At 45.8% G+C, this 17,715-nt stretch overlaps 1 protein-coding gene across 1 annotated transcript in view; it reads right to left on the reverse strand.

Moving 5' to 3' along the window:
• SLC24A3 (solute carrier family 24 member 3) overlaps positions 1 to 17,715 on the reverse strand; it is a 491,111-nt gene that overhangs the window by 420,080 nt on the left and 53,316 nt on the right. The window contains exon 2 of the mRNA XM_029917030.1: positions 6,654 to 6,782. Within this exon, the coding sequence (XP_029772890.1) occupies positions 6,654 to 6,782 (129 nt within the window). The remainder of the gene's footprint in view (positions 1 to 6,653; positions 6,783 to 17,715) is intronic.

Raw genomic sequence — 17,715 nt, forward strand, 5'->3', positions numbered from 1 at the left:
TAAAAAAAGAAAGTCAACAGCTGTTACGTGAATTATGAAAATTATAACTGCAGGGGTGCCTGAGTGGGTCAGTCAGCTGAGCGTCCGACTTTGGCTCAGGTCATGATCTTGCGGTTCGTGGGTTTGTGCCCCGCATCAGTCTCTGTGCTGACAGCTAGCTCATGAGCCTGTCTTCGGATTCTGTGTCTCCCTTTCTCTCTGACCCTCTCCCATTCACTCTGTCTCTCTCTCTTTCTCTCTCAAAAATAAATACATTAAAAACATTTTAAAAATAATTTTCTTAAAAAAAAGAAAAAAATTATAACTGCAAAGAAAAACTGGTGAAAGTTAAGTAAGTGAGTATAATAAAGTATAGATTTTAAGACTTAAAAAAAAAAACCTTAGTTCTTTCCTGGGTTTAATTCCAGGGATAAAACTCTGGGACAACTGAAGTTTGTCATTTTTAATATTGTAGATATATTTGGTTAAATAAAACATATTACTAAAGTAAATTTCACCAGTTTTCTTTTTACCTTTTTTTTATAAATTTTTTTAATGTTTTATTTATTTTTGATACAGAGACAGAGCATGAGAGGGGGAGGGGCAGAGAGAGAAGGAGGCACGGAACACAAAGCAGGCTCCAGGCTCTGAGCTAGCTGTCAGCACAGAGCCTGATGCAGGGCTCGAACCCACGAACGTGAGATCTGACCTGAGCCGAAGTCGGAGGCTTAACCAACTGAGCCACCCAGGCACCCCTTTACCTTTTTAATGTAGCCACTAGAAAACTTAAAATTCCATCTGTAGCTTGCATTCTATATCCACAGGACAGTGCTACTCTAAATTATACAAATGCTTCCTACCTAATTACCAATATGTTTGGAATATCTATGTATGACTATTGGGTGGCGGGGGGGGCAGGGGGGGCGGGGAGGGGCTCTACTCTGCTTCTGACAAGTGCTGTGACCTTATGTAAGTCATTAGCCCCCTCTGGATCTTTTTTCATGTAAAAGATAAGAGATTTGGCCTTTTCATGCTTTATAAATTAGTCATGCCCAGCCCTGTGGTTTCAGACCAACTGGCCTTCTTTTTAAGTTTTTATTTAAATTCCAGTTAGTGAACATACAGTGTAATACTAATTTCAGGTGTACAATATAGTGATTCAACACTTCTATGTGTCACCTGGTACCCATCATGACACGTGCACTTCTTAATCCCCATCACCAATTTCACCCACCCCTTCCCCCTACCTCCTTAGACCAACTGGCCTTGATGTTATGGTTTAAAGTCAAAAAACAGTAGGACCTTGGGGCACCTGGGTGGCTCAGTCAGTTAAGCATTTGACTCTGGCTCAGCTCATGATCTCATGGCTCAGGAGTTCAAGCCCCATGTCAGGCTCTGTGCTGACAACTCCGAGCCTGGAGCCTATTTCCCTCCCCTGCTCTCACTATGTCTATCTCTCTCAAAAATAAATAAACATTTAAAAAATGTTAAAGAAAACAGTAGTACACCCAACACTTAACTTTGTCCATGACCTGCACCCTGAACCAGTCTGTGTTGCCTGCCAATCTGGGGCCATACTCACCCTTTGTATTTATTCCATACTGCTTCTCTTATATGGACCTCTGGCTTCCTCTTCTATTATGATTCACATTTGACTCTCAGATTATGTGGTTTCTGGCCATTCCAGTAGACACCTGATCCAGTAAACACTCCTACCGTGCCCCATAGGTGCCTACAGCACAAGCCTGCGGTGTCTTTCTCATTTTCAGAAACCTTACACCTAACTAACCCAGGCAGAGAGGGGGAGATAAACCGTTTATCAAAAGAATATCCAGTGATCTCAGAGTGAAGCCCATGCCAAAGGCTATCATTTTAAATAGCTTCTTTCTTCCAAAGTTTATTTGAAGGAGGCACTCTGAGGAAAAGCTTATTTCCTTAAAACATCAAAGAACTAAAACCAAAAGATGACAGATTCTTCTGGAAACAGACTGCAAAGTGTATAAATAAAATTCTGCAAAGTGTACAAATAAATATGACAAAGAGTTCATTTCTGCCACAGTTGTCCACCATGCTCAATATTACATTTAGCTAACTTAATTTTCCATGGATAAAATTTATTCAAAGTTAAATTTCACTTAATAGGTCATCTGAGTAAACAGTTTCGAGTGTTATTGGCCAAAAAACAATATGTTTCCAGGCTCTAGATGAAATCGGCAGTGTCAGGCTAAGAAAACAACTTTAAAAATTCACAGAGGACTGGAATAATTGCAGAAAAATTAGAGTCCAGAGCTTAGTCTTTTTCATGCAGTTCTGGAGGTAAAAAGAAAATTACCAATTTCCACCAAAACTATGTCTTGGGAAGGGTAGGAAAGAATGCCATTTTGTCTTTAAAGTGGCAGTTGTCATAAGAAGAGTGTAGCATGATCTTGTTGCCACACCAACCAGAGAGTGCTGACACTGTGACAGGCACCCTGCACCCTGGTCTTCCCATATCTTCCCATAGGCAGTATTCTGGGCACTGAGTTTTCAGAGGAAGGAAGAGGAAGAGGGAGAGGGGGCAGGAGACAGGTAGAGGGGAACGAGGGTCAAAGGAGGGGGTGAGGTATGACATGGAATTTTGCAAATGCAAAGGTATTCAGGTCAGTGGAGCAGGCATCTTGGGGTGGAAGTTGCATGAATCTCCCTTCTTGAAATTTCATGCAACTACTGGATTTATATAGTGGAAGGGGCAGAAAGGATAAACTAGTTGCAAATCTATTTCACAGATGAGGAAACTGGTGACTGAGAAAGCAAACCAGCCCCATATCCTGAACAGAGAATTAACCAGGACAGAGGTCATTCATCTCCAAACTCTGAACCTACTTACTCTAATGGCACCTAAAGCCAGGGGTTTCAGTCTGTGACATCACAAGTACCACTAGATGTACTTTATGACAAAAGCCAAATTAACTCCCTCCTGTAACCCTGGCACCATTACTCACTTGGCCATGGCAAATGCTGGCACCCTAAACACTCAGGTCCCCGAGTAAAAAACCACCTCTCTGAGCACAGAGGGAACCTCGATGCATCATCTTTGGAAGTACATTCTCATTCTGCTGACATCATCAGCAGATGATGGAAAGAGGAAGGGAAGCTGATCTAGAAACACAGGGCTCACTTCCTCAGCCCTACATTTAAGACTTTTGAGAGCAGGGCACCTGGGTGGCTCAGTAGGTGAAGCGCCTGACTTTGGCTCAAGTCATGAACTCATGGTTTGTGAGTTTGGGCCCCAAGTTGGGCTCTGGGTTGACAGCTCGGAGCCTGGAGTCTGCTTTGGATTCTGTGTGTGTCTCTCTCTGTGTCCCTCCCCTGCTCATGCTCGCGCGCGCTTTCTCTCTCTCTCTCTCTCTCTCTCTCTCTCTCTCTCTCTCTCTCTCTCTCAAAAATAAATAAACATTAAAAAAAAACTTTTTAAGACTTTTGAGAGCAGACCCTAAGCATTCAACCAGTACAAGTAATATTCTCTGCATACAGGGGTGCTCTGACCTCATATTTAAAGAAACCAGAGCAACTGGGCCCTGGCTCACTCTATCCCAGTCCTCCCTTCCACAGTAAGTTAGAGATAGGGAAGATGAAAGCTACTAAATTTTCCAAATGAGGACCTTATGAGTACTTTAGCTCTCAACATTTTTGCATAAAATACCTGTTCCATAAAGACTGAGAAGCAGACCTCCAAGAGCATTTTGGAAAGAGCACCAAAGCATGTGTGTCTATGGTCATGGTCTGACCACATTCTTGTAGAAACAGAGCATTCCTCAGAGGCACTGTGCTCGTTACAGTGGTGAGATCTTTCAAGCTTGTCTGTATCAAAACATGGTGTTTGAACCTCTCAGCCTTGCTGGCTGACTACTCGGACCTGGACCACCTGAGGAAGTAGCCTAATGACAGAACCAGATAGGCTATATGTGCCCATTCCTGCGAGGTGGGGCTGGAGAAGGTTGTTCCATGACCTCTTGTAATGGAGGGATTGTTGCTCCCAGCAGACCACGAGAAATTCGCGAGTGAGCTCCTACTATAGAACTGCCATCACAAACAGGACACTAAGCTGTTCATACTTTATTTCTTCATTACCAATTCTCACAGCAGTCATGAAAGGTCAGAATGATTATCTCAGTTTCTCAGAAAAGCAGACAGAGGCTTAGAAAGGCTATTTTTCCCAAAGCTTCTAAGCTGGGATTCAAATCCAGGTTGAGTAAGACTCCAAACCCCAGGAAGAGATGGGGCTCTCAAAACTGCATGTCCACTTTATCTCCTTGAGGTACTTCCAATTAAGCTCAGAAGATGAACGATATGTTCAAAAACAAATGAAGTTCTAGATCTTCCTGTCCAATAGAACTTCCTGTGGTGATGGAGATAGAGCCACAAGCTACACTTAGCTATTGGGTATTTGACATGTAGCTATGCAGTTGAGAATCTGAATTTTTATTGTATTTCATTTGAATTTAAGTCACCACTGAGTGTCCATATTGGACAGCACAGTTAGAGACATTTCGTAGCAAAAATATTCAGTAAACATAATGGTCACAGTAGCCTATGGTGGTTAAAACAGGCATGGTTAAAAACAGAAGCTCCAGGCAGGCCCTTGATGTCTTAGGACATTAAAAAACCATCCTGTTTTAAGAATGACCACCTTCCCTGTAGAATTGGACTTGGAATCAAAGGCTCCGGAAATCAAGCCCAGTTCCCACAGCACACAAATGAAGAAATCAAGAATATTCCTTCTGGATCTTTATTCTTTCTGGACTAGCTCTAAGCAGCATCATGAGCTCTTGTTCAGTCCTCCTACTGCCCTCTAGAAGCCCTTCCTCCTCTCTCCCCCATGCCCTCCTCTGCCAACAGCAGCAGGTGCTGGACCTGTGCTCTTTTCAAAAACCTGGACATCTTTTCTACCTGGGAGCTGAGTCATTTCCTCTCTTGTAATGACTTTCAATGTGCTTTATTCTTCTACACCTGCTACTCAGAGAAAGACACTTCTTGATACAGTGAGCATACTCTGTGCCACTCACAGAGACAGCACCACCTCCCCCAACACACATCCCTCAACAGGGAACAGAAGCTCTCTATCCCCACTGGCCCATGGCATGGTGGCTAAACCCAACCTGGAGCCAGTCACTCTACTGTTTGACTCCATTCTTACCCATACTGAAGGCAGACCAAGGTGATAACTTGCCTCCCTAATGCTGTATTTCCTTCCTGTCTTCTGACATCCCACTCGCCATCAGCCTCTTAGTTACAGAAGATATGGAAAAACACCTGGCTACAAGACCATATCAGCAACCAGAGTTTCATCTCTCTACAAATGGCTCTGTCTGCTCAGTGTGGCACTTGAACCTGTCACACCCATTTTCACTTCTAGCTCACGCAGCAGCCATTGCTTCACTAACCTTCAAGAGCGTTCCTTCAGAGCATTTAATAATAGTCATGGTAACCCTTGAATTCTCCAGCACGAGGAATAGAGATTATGTAGTGTTGTGGGCTGTTGTGAGGGTATTTTTTGGGAGGGGGAGAGGGGGTGCTGGGTAATCTATGTTTAATTCCTTCCAGCTCTGCTTGGGACTGTTAAAATTCTCAGTTTGATGGTGAAGGACACCTTGACCCACCAAGAGCAGACACACAACTTCACAGAACACCTTCTGTTCTCAAAGGTCTAAGGTTCTTTGGGCTACAATGAAGATTGTTTATATCTTTCTATTGTGACACTAAAAATGAAAATGACCTGTGGGTGTGGGATAAACATTTGGTTGAGCTCCTGAGCCCTCAGAGGGGGCACACATGGGGCTCATGTCCCCATCAAGCAAAGAAGAGCAGTCCCAGAGAGCCAAGAAGTCCAAGTCAGGGTTGACAAAGTAAAGCCACAGGCCTAACATGCCTATTTTGTACAATCTGTGAGCTAAGAATGGTTTTTAAATGTATAAAGGGTTATAAAAGGGTGTTTTAAAAGACAAAAACGTTAGACATGGTATATGGCCTGCAAAGGCTGAAATATTTACTGTCTGGCCATTTGTCAGACAAGTTTGCTTGCCATTTCCTGAGATTGAATGAGCTAAGTTCTGACAATTCCAAGTCACTCTCACTCTCTTTGTGTTTTTTTTTTTTTCTTTTACATTTAGTAACACTGGAGATAGAATGTTCTTCCGTATCTTTCTGAGAAAAGACACAAGTATCCAATAAAACAGCTGATAAATAAATATTCACTTCTTCCAAAAAGACCAACAACGTAGGGAAGGATCTGGTTCAACCCTGCTGTCTTTACTGTGACAGAAAGAAGGCTCCTGTTTAAAAACTAGCAAGAGAGAATTCCAGGGATCAAAGCAAACATGCCCACAGAACATCCTCACATGTTTTGTTCCAGACTCAGTTTCCCACTTGAGAGCACAAGTGTCCACATTTGACATCAACACAGAATCAAGAAGGTCACTGACTTTGACTTACCTTTTCACCCACGGCCTAGAAAAAGAATACAAAGGTAGAATCACACCTGAATGGTAACAGGGATCTCACCTTTCAGTTTCTTAGGCACCTGCCCTAAATGTCCCTAAGAATGTCTGGATTCAAACTTAAAGGGGAAAAGCATGGCATCCAGCTCTTCCTGAGAAAATGGCAGCCACTGCCCACAGCACAGCTGTCACTGTTACCTGGTTCAGTGCAGTTCTTGCTGCTCTGGAGTCCTGCATCTTCTGAAGTCAGAGTGTCGTTCACCTGCATTAATTTCCTCCCCACTGTCCATTGTCTGTCTTCCCCTAGGAGGTCCATGAAGTCGAGGTCTGGGGAGAAAAAAGGTTACCACACATCACTAACAGCTGGGCTTTAGCCTTTACCAATGCTGCGTATCCAGTGTCTGGATCAGCCATCATTTGCTCACTGATGAGCTTATACCCCCCACTTTGGGCCTTATAGTACTTCATTCATGCTGCTTCTAACTGCCTGAGGGCTTCCTCTAGCGGCTGGATCCTGTTGGGCCCAAGAGAGGTGCCCCCAGCCACTAACCAGTAAGGAGTGTATAACTAACTACCTCACCACTCCAATGGGGTGACTATGAGGTATGTATTCTTTCTCCACTGGGAATATGCTCCAGTTGTCTACAGTGTAACTCTGCTGATAAAGCACAATTTATTAACCTCTGTCTTTCCCTGCCTTAATTCCTCACTCACAGTAACATGCTGATAATGTTTAACAACCAACTCTGGGGGTGGGGGGTGGGGAGAAAGGTCCTGGTTTGTAGCCACTGGCTAACTTCCCTAGTGTAAATATTCTCATCATGGCCAATTTCAACACAACCAACATAACCTCACTGAACATGGATTTGAAAAGAGATAGGTACAATTCAGTCCTCAAGTCAGCATAAGTGTCTCTAGCCCACCAGCATCTACTCCCCTACCAATATTTCCTTGAGCCACCTCTCAAATAAAGCTCCTGCAACTGAACACTTGCTCAGGATCTGCTTCTGGAGGGTTGCCCAAGTTAGGACATCATGTCAATGTCCACAGAGTCTAGGCCAGTGAATGCACAGATGAAAGCATAGACGTGAGAACAGTGAACCACTGAATGCATGATGGGATGAGCAGACTAAGAGTGCTGAGGCCTCCAGCCAGGATGACTGTAGGAATCAACATGCTGGGAGAAAGGACAGATGATGAAGGGCACATCAGAGGGGAGAATGGAGCATGTTCTGTTAAGGACTTGTTGAGCTCAAAGTGTCTGCGAAGCATGGAAAGGGAGGTCAGCTACCTATATGTGTGGGTGGAGACACGTCAGGGGAGAGAGCTAGGCTACAAAGAGCATCTAGAGAGTCATAAGTAAATAAGGAAGAGTATGAGACATGATTCCTGGGGTCTTCTGGAAGCAGGGGTAGGATGAGAAGAGAAGTAGTTGTGGGGAACTCAACATTACTTCAGAGTGCAAGGAAAGTAAAAGAATTCAGCAATGGATCATGAAAGGAAGGGAAAGAGGAAAGGGAATGGTATAAATCAAGGTCAGCAAAAAGGGAATTTCAAGAGTGGCCAATGGCCTTGATCACTGTGGACAAATCAAGTAAGACAAAGGCAAAGACATAACAGAGTTGGACATCAGAGAGCCACTGGGAGATGGAAACAGCAAGCAAAGATAGTCTTTCTGGTAGATTAGCACTAAAGAAATATGTGGCATAAGGCAACGGCCACTTCTTGAGTGTCCAAAGTTCCTGTGGTCAGAAACTGGATATAAGTACAAGATATGGGCCTACTTCATGGGTCAAGTGGTCTTCATGAAAGGCCACAGGGTACATCCCACTCAGCCACATCAGTATGATGTTCTGAAATGATTCATGAAGAGCTAAAGGTCATCATACCCATTCCTCTCTTTCCATGGTGATTTTAGTTTCCCAAATGATTTCACCTCCATTATTGAATTTAAACCTCACAACACCACTTAGGAAAGAAAGATGGAGCCAGGATGTTGTCCATTTTCCACTGTTGTCTCTCTAACCTAATCACTCTTGGTTCTGAGGAGGTACTCAGTAAGTATGTGTTGAAATAACTATTACCACTTTGAGGATGGATAAAGAAAGACTCATGGAAGTTTCTGGAAATCACAATGCTTGTACACATCTCACCTATGCCACAGGACACATGTAATACCAACAGCTCATGCACTGAGATCTTCCTCAAATGGAAGACTTGCTCTCAAATTTAAAATTATCAAGATATCTCATTATGACTTATGTATATCAGCCAGAACAACTGCTAGGTATATTCACAAAAAAAATATTACAATGCAGAGCCAAACTAGAATACACAATAAATTTAGATCTGAAATGCAAAAAGCCCACATGGTGGCCACCTATATCATTTAGCCAAAACTGAGAGAGCAATACCAAAGATAATCGAAGGTGAAAACAAGACATTTGTGCAATCTGGTTAACCTCAATGATTAATTCTTAGGATTAAGAATGGTGAGATTCAGAGAAAAAGATTTTCAAAAACTCATAAAGAAGTAATAAGGCCAGTGGTCTTAAAGCAACCCTGAAATGTGAACACAGCACCATATTGTCACAAATGATCTAAAAAGGGTAGAGAAAGACATCCTGTTTGTCTCAGGCTGGGTTTCCATAGAAGCAACCCATGAAACAAGGATATGAACCCTTGTATTTTCTCTGGGGGATAGGGGTAAACTGAGGTAGCACCTGGCAGGTAAGAGGGACACGAGATGGGGAAGAGGAGCCAGCCAACAGAGGGTACACTTCAAGCCAATTGCCGAAATGAGTAAACTAGAGTCATGGAAAGCTCTGGGGGCCAGGATAGACAGGTATCTCAGACACTGGAGGGGTAAGGAAGTTTAGGTATGTATCGACCCATTCCTGATCTGCCATTGGTTGAAGGCTATTTCCAGGGGACACGAATTACTGGCACTTCTAACCTGCCACATGGGTGTCTGAGGTGGGCTCTACTGTCCAGAGAAAGACTTTAGACAATGAGATGGAGGTGCTAAAAGTTAAGCAGTACCCTTGTGCACTGAAGAGTTAAAAACAAAGACATATGGGCAGGGCACCAGTGGCCTCTTCCAGCCTGCATAAGATGCAAAGACAGAGTGGTGCTAGGGACCAACAGATTGGCCATTCTGCTGTTCTCATAATCTGGGTCAAAGAAAAGTACTTTGTGGTACTACAATCCTAATGTTTAGGAAAACTCCAAAGATTTGCAAAGAAGCAAGTGTCCCTTCCAATGACTTCCAAAGTTCTTTCTTAGGCCAAGTTTCCATGGTTCTGTAATTCTGAAAGAAAAGCTGATACCAATTAAGAGATGTAAAAATAAAGCCAACTATTGTAGCAGAAAATTAGAGGATTTTTTTCACATAATGATTCAATATCTTCAGGCATTAGAGACTATTAAGGCAGCACCTCTGGATTCCAAAACCTACAAATTTTTATCTCAACAAAAATATATTTGACCACTAACCACTGATCAACTAATGCAGAGACCAGAGTCTGAGAAAATCAGAGAGATGAAAGCAAGCACTGCATTTACTTACTTCCCAGGGAGAACCAAGTGTAACAATATCGTACCCCATTCCATTTGTTCTACAAAATCCTGGTGAGGTAGGAAGGTGCAGCTGATGCTGGGGTCGACTTACCTTGGGAGTAAATATGTCAGGGTAGAAGAGATTTTCTTAAAATCAGAGCCAATCCATAGCCAGTCACATCAACTACCATTTAATAGTTATTATTGCTTCCACTTATTGAGGGTCTGTTATGCATGAAGAACTTTCCATTCCATCCATGTTTCATCTTAACAAGTCTTATTTTGAACTATTAGCTCCATGTGCAAATAAGGAAACCAAAGCACAAAGAGGTTGAAAGACTCGCCCAAGGTAATAAGCAAAGAGGAGTAGAATTGGGATCTGAACCTAGGCCTGGTGACCTAATGGCCACATTCTTGGTAGATCCTTGGAGAGAATGAAATTCATCTGGTATTCTGCTACGGCAAGGTAGATAAACAATGCAGCCTGAACCTTCTAAGAGGTTAGGGGTGAAAACAGTCTCACTAAACCTCCTTCCAGGAAGGTTGTTTCCTCAGAAACAATTAGGAACAGCAATGAGGCATACACCATACACCGTATGAAACCATCACAAACAGAAAATGGTTCCAAAAATCCCAGTGAATGCATGAGGCTCTGCTCGATGTATTTTTCTTATAGACTAAGTCAGTCCCATCGGTCATCATATGGAAGGCTATATTCTTAGATTTGGGAGGAGGGATAGAGGGTGGGTCATGGGGAGGGCAGAGGGCAGAGAAGAACCAAACACCTACACTTGGTTTCTCACTGCTCTCCCTTCACTCATCTCCAGCTTTTTTGGACTTCTCTGCTAGGGCAGAGGCTGTTCCACAAAGCTACACTTGAGCAATGTCAACAAAAACACTTGGCGCCTGTCCACTGCATTCTTGGCTCCTCATCTGCCAGGCCCTGGAAGTTGCCTGTTGGCCTAATTAGTCGGGGGGCAGGGGGCATATGAGGGGGGAGGCAGATGGCTCACATGTCATATGTCACTAGCAGAGGCAGCATGTATGACTGCAGGCTCTGAGAAGGGGGGACAGGAGTGAGCCATGGAGATAGCGCAGGGTGCCTGCTGAAAGGGGAAGAAGTTCTCAACCCGAGACTCAAGCCACATGCACTAAGGAAGGAAAGAAATGGAGGCTGGGTGCCAAGTTTCCATTACAGAGCTGTGTGCTCACCCTCTCCTGCTCTCACCAACCCCCCTCCGTCTTTCTCTGTCTTCCCCCAGCCCTTCTTCCTCTGTGCGACTGGGGCTGGGAGAACCCAAGGCTTTCTGACATCAAAAGCAAGTTTCCTTGGGTGCCCCAGATCCCAGCCTTCACTCTAAGATTCACACACTTTCTCCTGTGTGTCACCTTGTCCCACAGGGCTTCTATCCTTCCCAAATACTGGCCTGAGACCCCTCAAAGAGGTGGGGCTGTCTGCTCTCTGAGGAGAGGACTCCCGCAGACACAAGGACAGGCAGCAGATGGGCGTATCTGCTGCAACAGCACCATGACCATCCTGCGTGCCCCTTGCCTATGCACCAAGCCACTCCATGCTCTCACAGGGCATTTCCGCTCTCTTACTGCTCTTGCTGATGGGGTTAAGTGGCCAAGCCAGGACTCAAGCCCAGATCTGACTCCACAGCCCAGGTTTGCGCATCCTACCTTTCCCAGAACTCCAGGAGCCCAGGGGAGACTTGGCCTCCAGGGGCCAGTAGGCTCACTTGGAGAGGCCGGGTTAACTCTCCCCTTCCCCAAAACTGGAAAACTGCATTTCTTCTTCAAACTTGGATGGAGCGAGCCACCACTTTGAAACACCCTGATGATCAGGGCAATAGCCCCTCGTTTGCAGATGGGGAAACAGAGTCTTAGAATGCCTCATTCAACAACGAATAAATAATGTACAGAAAACTCACTTAACAGAACAAGAGACAGAGCCGATGACCACAGGGACTGGCTCTGGCTCTCTAGGCTGGCTCAGCGCTCCTCACCAAAGCTATAAATACCCCACCCTGCAGTTTACACAGCTGTCTCCACTCTCTGCACCCTGGGTCTTCACCTCGGGGTCGGAGGTCAGGTTTGCATAAGCCCACAGCCAGCAGACCGCCTTCTGCAGACTTGGTGAGCATCTGCCCGCCCCTAGCAGCACCCTCCACCCCTAGAGTCTCTCGAGAGTGAGCCTGGTGCTTCTCAGCCTCTGTGAGTAAAGAAGCAGCAACGGAGGCCCTGGCTTTCTGCACGTGGATTTTCCCATGGATTTTCCAGCTGAAAGAAAAGTGTCTCTGCACTGTTCCTGGTCCTTGGAAAGGAACACAAACTGTGGAGAGGCTGCAAGCTCTCCAAAACCACCAGGAAAGGAATACGCCAGAGGCTGAATGAGCTGTACACTGGTTCTCCATTGCCTTAAAGCTTCCAGAAAGACAGAGAAGGGCAGATCCAGAGACCTCGTTATTGTGAGGAGGCCACACAGTCTGTTTAAAGGTCTCCTCTCTAGCTCCTCACACATGCTGTTCAGTGGGTGGGGGACTCAGAACCCAGGAGGCTGAGTCAAGTTCTCCCCTCTCCTGCGCTCCATCTACGTACAGCATTCACAGGCTGCCACTTTCACGCTGAATTTGAACCTTCCAGCACTGAGGCATGACACCTCTTCAAGAGAAAAGTTGAATGTTGAAGGCATTTGGTCCCTCCAAAATGCCTCCCTTCCTCTCCAAGGTGAAGGGTAACCCCGAACCACCTGCCCCACTGAGGCAGGCACTTCAGCTGATGCCCAGTCCTCTGGCACTCCCCTCTCCTGCACAGAGTGGTTGCTTAGCTACAGCATGAGCACCTCATGGGGGCTGGCTGGAAACACAGATCTCAAGCCGGGGAGAGCCAGAAGTTGCATGGGACACACTGGAGCCTGAGCTGCTGCTCCCACGCCCCATGGGCAGTCCTCCTGACACAACACACAAAAGGGGGCTGCAGGCACAGGGAGCCAGTCCTTGCCCGCCCCTGCTGGACCAAGGGGTGCAGGAAAGCAAGGGCCTCAGATGGTGAAAAGGAAGGCAGGGAGCACACAGCAGGTTGGGGGGCTTCGGGCCATGCCATGGTGTTCAATCGTGTCCCGCATCAGAACGACTGGTCTCATTGCCCACCCATAATAGGGAAAAAGGAGGGCCCAGCTATCTCTCTACTCCCCTACATCTCCATCAATGCTGCACCTTGCCTTCTGTCCTGACACCCACCCCTACACAGCCCCAGTCCACTCACTCCCCCTGGGCCCACAGAAGCTGCTTGAGTCCCTGCAAGAGTGGCCTTGGGGACAAGGGACTGCCCAAGGCCCTCAGTCCAAAGTCATGAGCCAAGTGTCCAAACTGGCCCACATACAGACTCTGCCATGGCAAAAGAAGGCAAGTCTGGTTGTGAGACTCTGAGCCCTCACTGCTTCCAGAGGAAAGCTCTTCTTCCAAGCAGCCTTCTCTGACCTTCCAGGACCTCTTCCACCACAAGCTCGCAGAGAAGGAGCTACTCCTCCTTTAGAGCATGTATCAAAGACAGAATCATAACCTGTCTTTATTGCTCCTTCCCACCCCCCAGCCTGTATGCCAGCTTCAGGAAAAGCCAGCCTACTTGCGTTTTTCTCCTCACTGTGTCTGCCTGGCCTGGAATTCAGGAGATATTGGACAGCCATAATGTCCTAGTGTTTCACTCAAGCCACCATCTGGGTGGGCCTAGAGAGTATTCAGCAAACCTCCAGGAAAGATCCTCGGGAGGTTCTATATCATCCCTGAGGGGTAATGTCCTTTGACTAGGAGGTCATGTTTAAACGGCAGGTCCAGGAATCTTAGTGGCAAATCTGCACCAGAATTCAGGTTTTCCTGGTTTCTGGACAAAACTGTTCACGTTACAGCCTTGTTACTCAAAGTAGTCCTGGGACCAGTCACATCAGCATTGCCTGGGAGCTTGACTGAAATGCAGAATCTAGGGCCCGCCTCAGACCCACAATGCATGAGATGCTGCATTTAAACAGGTGACTTGGGACACCTGGGTGGCTCTGTCAGCGTCCTACTTCAGCTCAGGTGATGATCTCATAGTTTGTGGGTTCGAGCCCTGTGTCGGGCTATGTGCTGACAGCCCAGAGCCTGAAGCCTGCTTCAGGTTCTGTCTCCTTCTTTCTCTCTCCCTCCCTGCTTGCGTTCTTTCTCTCTCTCTCTCTTTCAAAAATAAACAAACATTTTTAAAAAATTAAATAAAGAAATAAACAGGTGGCTCACATGCACCATTCTACTCCTAACTTGTTCACAAATGTTGTTGTGTGCCTGTGCAACATTACTGTTCCCACCTCTGTAGTCTGAGATGCAGGGACCCCTCAACATTCTCAGAGACCAGAAAGGCTTCTCACTGAATAACTCATGTGCCCCAGCCAAAGATAGTGCTTTGGCCCCCAAGTGCTGTCCAGCCAGCCTGAGACACTTCCTCCCATGTCAGCCTCCCCACATCCATCTTCCAATTCCTCTGAAAGGCTTGAAAGATCTGGTCCCAGCCACCTGGTTTCAGAGCTTTCTCTTTTCAAAACAGCTACGTATTCAAAACCTGCTCCGTAAAGCAAGTGGGTTTATTCCAAGGACCCCAGGGCTTGTGGTCATAGGAATTCACCATCTTGGACATTTGGTGACTTGAGATTCTAGTGCCAGCTCTGTAACTAGCTTTGGGCTGCTGGAAAAGCTGAGTCACTTTATCTTAGTCGCTGCATCTGAGAATTGAAAAGCACAAATGATCCGACCTCTAAAATCCCTTGAGCTTGGATATTTTTTAAGATTTTATTTTTTAAGCAGTCTCTACACCAAACATGGGGCTTCAACTCACAACTCCAAAATCAAGAGCCACACATTCCACTGAGTGTGGAGGCAGCCAGGCACCCCCAAGCTTAGGTCTTTTTAAATCTAGGACAGAGTCATCTGACCAAAGATTGACAGGGTCCCATGGTACATCTATCTCCATCCTTCAATATTATCCACTCCAGGAGGATGGGCCTCATGACTTATGGAAGAATGGGAAGAAAATAATAGAAACTTCACATCTGTATCACATGCCAGTCCCCCAAAATTCCCTGCCCTTTATCCGCACCATGCCCATGGGTTGCACTGCCAAACAGAGGGCTGTTTCTTTTCTCTGCATAAATGTCTCTCATCCTGCCATGAATACACAGTCTCCCAATGGCTTCTATGAACCAAACTAATAAAGCTATGAGACCACCAGGCAATCGTATAGGAATTAAGATGGCTTCGGGGCATAAGGGGTTCAAGGATAGGCTGCAAGAGATGAAAGATGGCCACTGACAGTGAAGAAAGAGAGAGTCCATACCTAGACTCCAAATACCCTGCCAACCTGAGCCAGATAATGGCTAGGGATTCGCCCAGTCAAACAAACAAAAGCTTCAAATGTCTAATGCTTTAGATGGTAATGTAGTGTCCACCATGTTGGGAAGAGCCCTGGTTTGGGTTCTCCAACTGCTGAATGTGAGACAAAGACTTAGGTGCAAAGCAGTTTACTCTGAAGGTGATCCCAGGTAGGAGGAGTGAGGGAGAGTGGAAAGCAAGACAGGAGAAGGGACGCAAGATACATAAGGACTCACTATGGAGGCTGCTTCTGCTAGCAAGGGCACAAACTCCTAGAAGCTCAGAGATGCATCCAGGATGCCTACCTGAAGGAAGAGAGCCATGGTTCCTATAGTGCACTAGCTGAGAGTTGCCCCAGGAGCATGACCCCCCAAATCCTGAAATGCACTTTTGAGTGGACCATGCCAGCTCCCACCTACTGGGAAAGACCCTAGGCTATGCTTGAGGGCCACTCAACCAAAGTCTGAATTTACACTGAACTGCCCACTTTGGCTGCAGCCAGAATGCCAGGAGAGCTGAGGGATGTCTTGAGGGACACAAAATGATGTCAGCTACCAAAGGTAACCTTGGCCTCATCTTGGAAAGAATGTCTCTTGAAGCAAGTGGGAAAACAGAGCCATAGACATGTATATTTTCCAATAATGTTTTCCTTTTCTTCTCTCTTCTCTCACCAGGAAACTTGATGCCAGAAATAAAATAAACTCTTGATGTTTCACGATGAGAGGGACAGGACCAAAGAGTGGACAGGCGGTGAGGTTTTCATTTAAGCACAAAGTCACTTGGTTATTATCACTTTTTCCTACTCTTTGGCCCACCGCTTGCCACTTTCCAAGCTGGAAACTGAAGCCAGCCATTGGAGAGAAACAAGGTTGAGTGGAAAGAAAGATAGATAGGATCCATTCCCTCTCAGGTTTCAGTCCCAAGTCCAAGATCCAGCACCAGGGAAGGGAATATGGGAAGAAAAGTACCTGAATGGTCATACCAGAATAAGCTGATACATACAGAACCCTTCAGGCCACCACCTGCTACCTGAGCAATGGGCAGGTTTGCTTCTTACCTTCCAGCCACAGAGCAACATATCCCTTGGACCTACACCTGGTGAAACCTGCCAAGGGTACTTTCTGTGGATTTGGGATATACCTATATGGGGCTGTTTATTTTTAAAGTCCTGACAAAAGCGAGCTCCCAATAATTTCCCATTGAAAGATTTGCTAAAAACAAAAACCAAGATTCAGTATTTAGGACCTGCCACATGACTCATCGTCACACTCTGTGTGGTTTACTCCATGCATGCCTGTCTATGCCCTTCCCTCCAGCCCATGCTCACTCTTTGAAAGCCACATTAGGTCTTTCCATTCCAAATGCTGAGAGAGTCCCTGTACATTACAGCCACCACCAGCCAAAGTCAGTAAGCCCTTTAACAGGGCCCAGAAAGAAAAAAGAAAAGGGCCTCTTCCATTGCTTCTGAAAGTGAAGGAAGTAGGAAACAAGAGACAGGAGGTCAACAAAAGGACACACATACACACACAGACTGAGAAGTAGTGATGGAGCAAGGGACTCTGGGAACAGAAGAGCACACCCATCACTCCTGGAATCACGTACAAGTCACTCCCTGGCAGAAGAATGAGTGGGGAGTGAAACGGCAGAAGAGTCACAGACATGGTGGATGGGGTTAGTAAACGTCCCTTATGGTAGATGCCATGGACATTGTGGTCCTTTTCTCAAGACCTCTTCCTCTCTTCCCCATTGTATAGGAGCAACAAGTTTTGAAGAAAGGGAAGCTTGACCCCACCACATCTCCAGGGCTGGGCCCATAGCCAAAAAAGATTGGTTCATGAGTAGCAAGTGGCCCTATTCAGGTCAGTGAGATGTGAGGGGAGGTTTGCCAACGGCTTCTGGGAAGGAAGGTGTCCCCCTCTTCAGAAAGAGCTGCTGACGTCATATTTCTCTCTCCTTCTGGGTGAAGAGAGAATTCCTGGAACCTCAGCAGCCGTTTTGCCACCATGGGAGAAGCTGGCCTTAGGATGAAGCTCACATAAGGAAACAAGGAAAAGAGAGAGGGGAAAAAGTAGATCCCTGCTGACATCACTGGTCCACTATCAGGCCTACCTACAGAAACATCTTCTGAAAAATTCCCCAAGTGGGTTAGGCATTTTGAGTTTTTGATCTGACAGCATGAAGTGTCATGACTGATGTATCGGATTGATCCTTTTGTTAAGAAGATAATGAGTATTGTCATGAGAAACATCAAACTTTGGTCCAAACCTCAGCTATGCAACTTTCTACCCTGGATGACTTTATCTGAT

This window comes from Suricata suricatta, chromosome 12, assembly GCF_006229205.1.
Source record: "Suricata suricatta isolate VVHF042 chromosome 12, meerkat_22Aug2017_6uvM2_HiC, whole genome shotgun sequence".
NCBI classification, from domain to species: Eukaryota; Metazoa; Chordata; class Mammalia; order Carnivora; family Herpestidae; genus Suricata; species Suricata suricatta.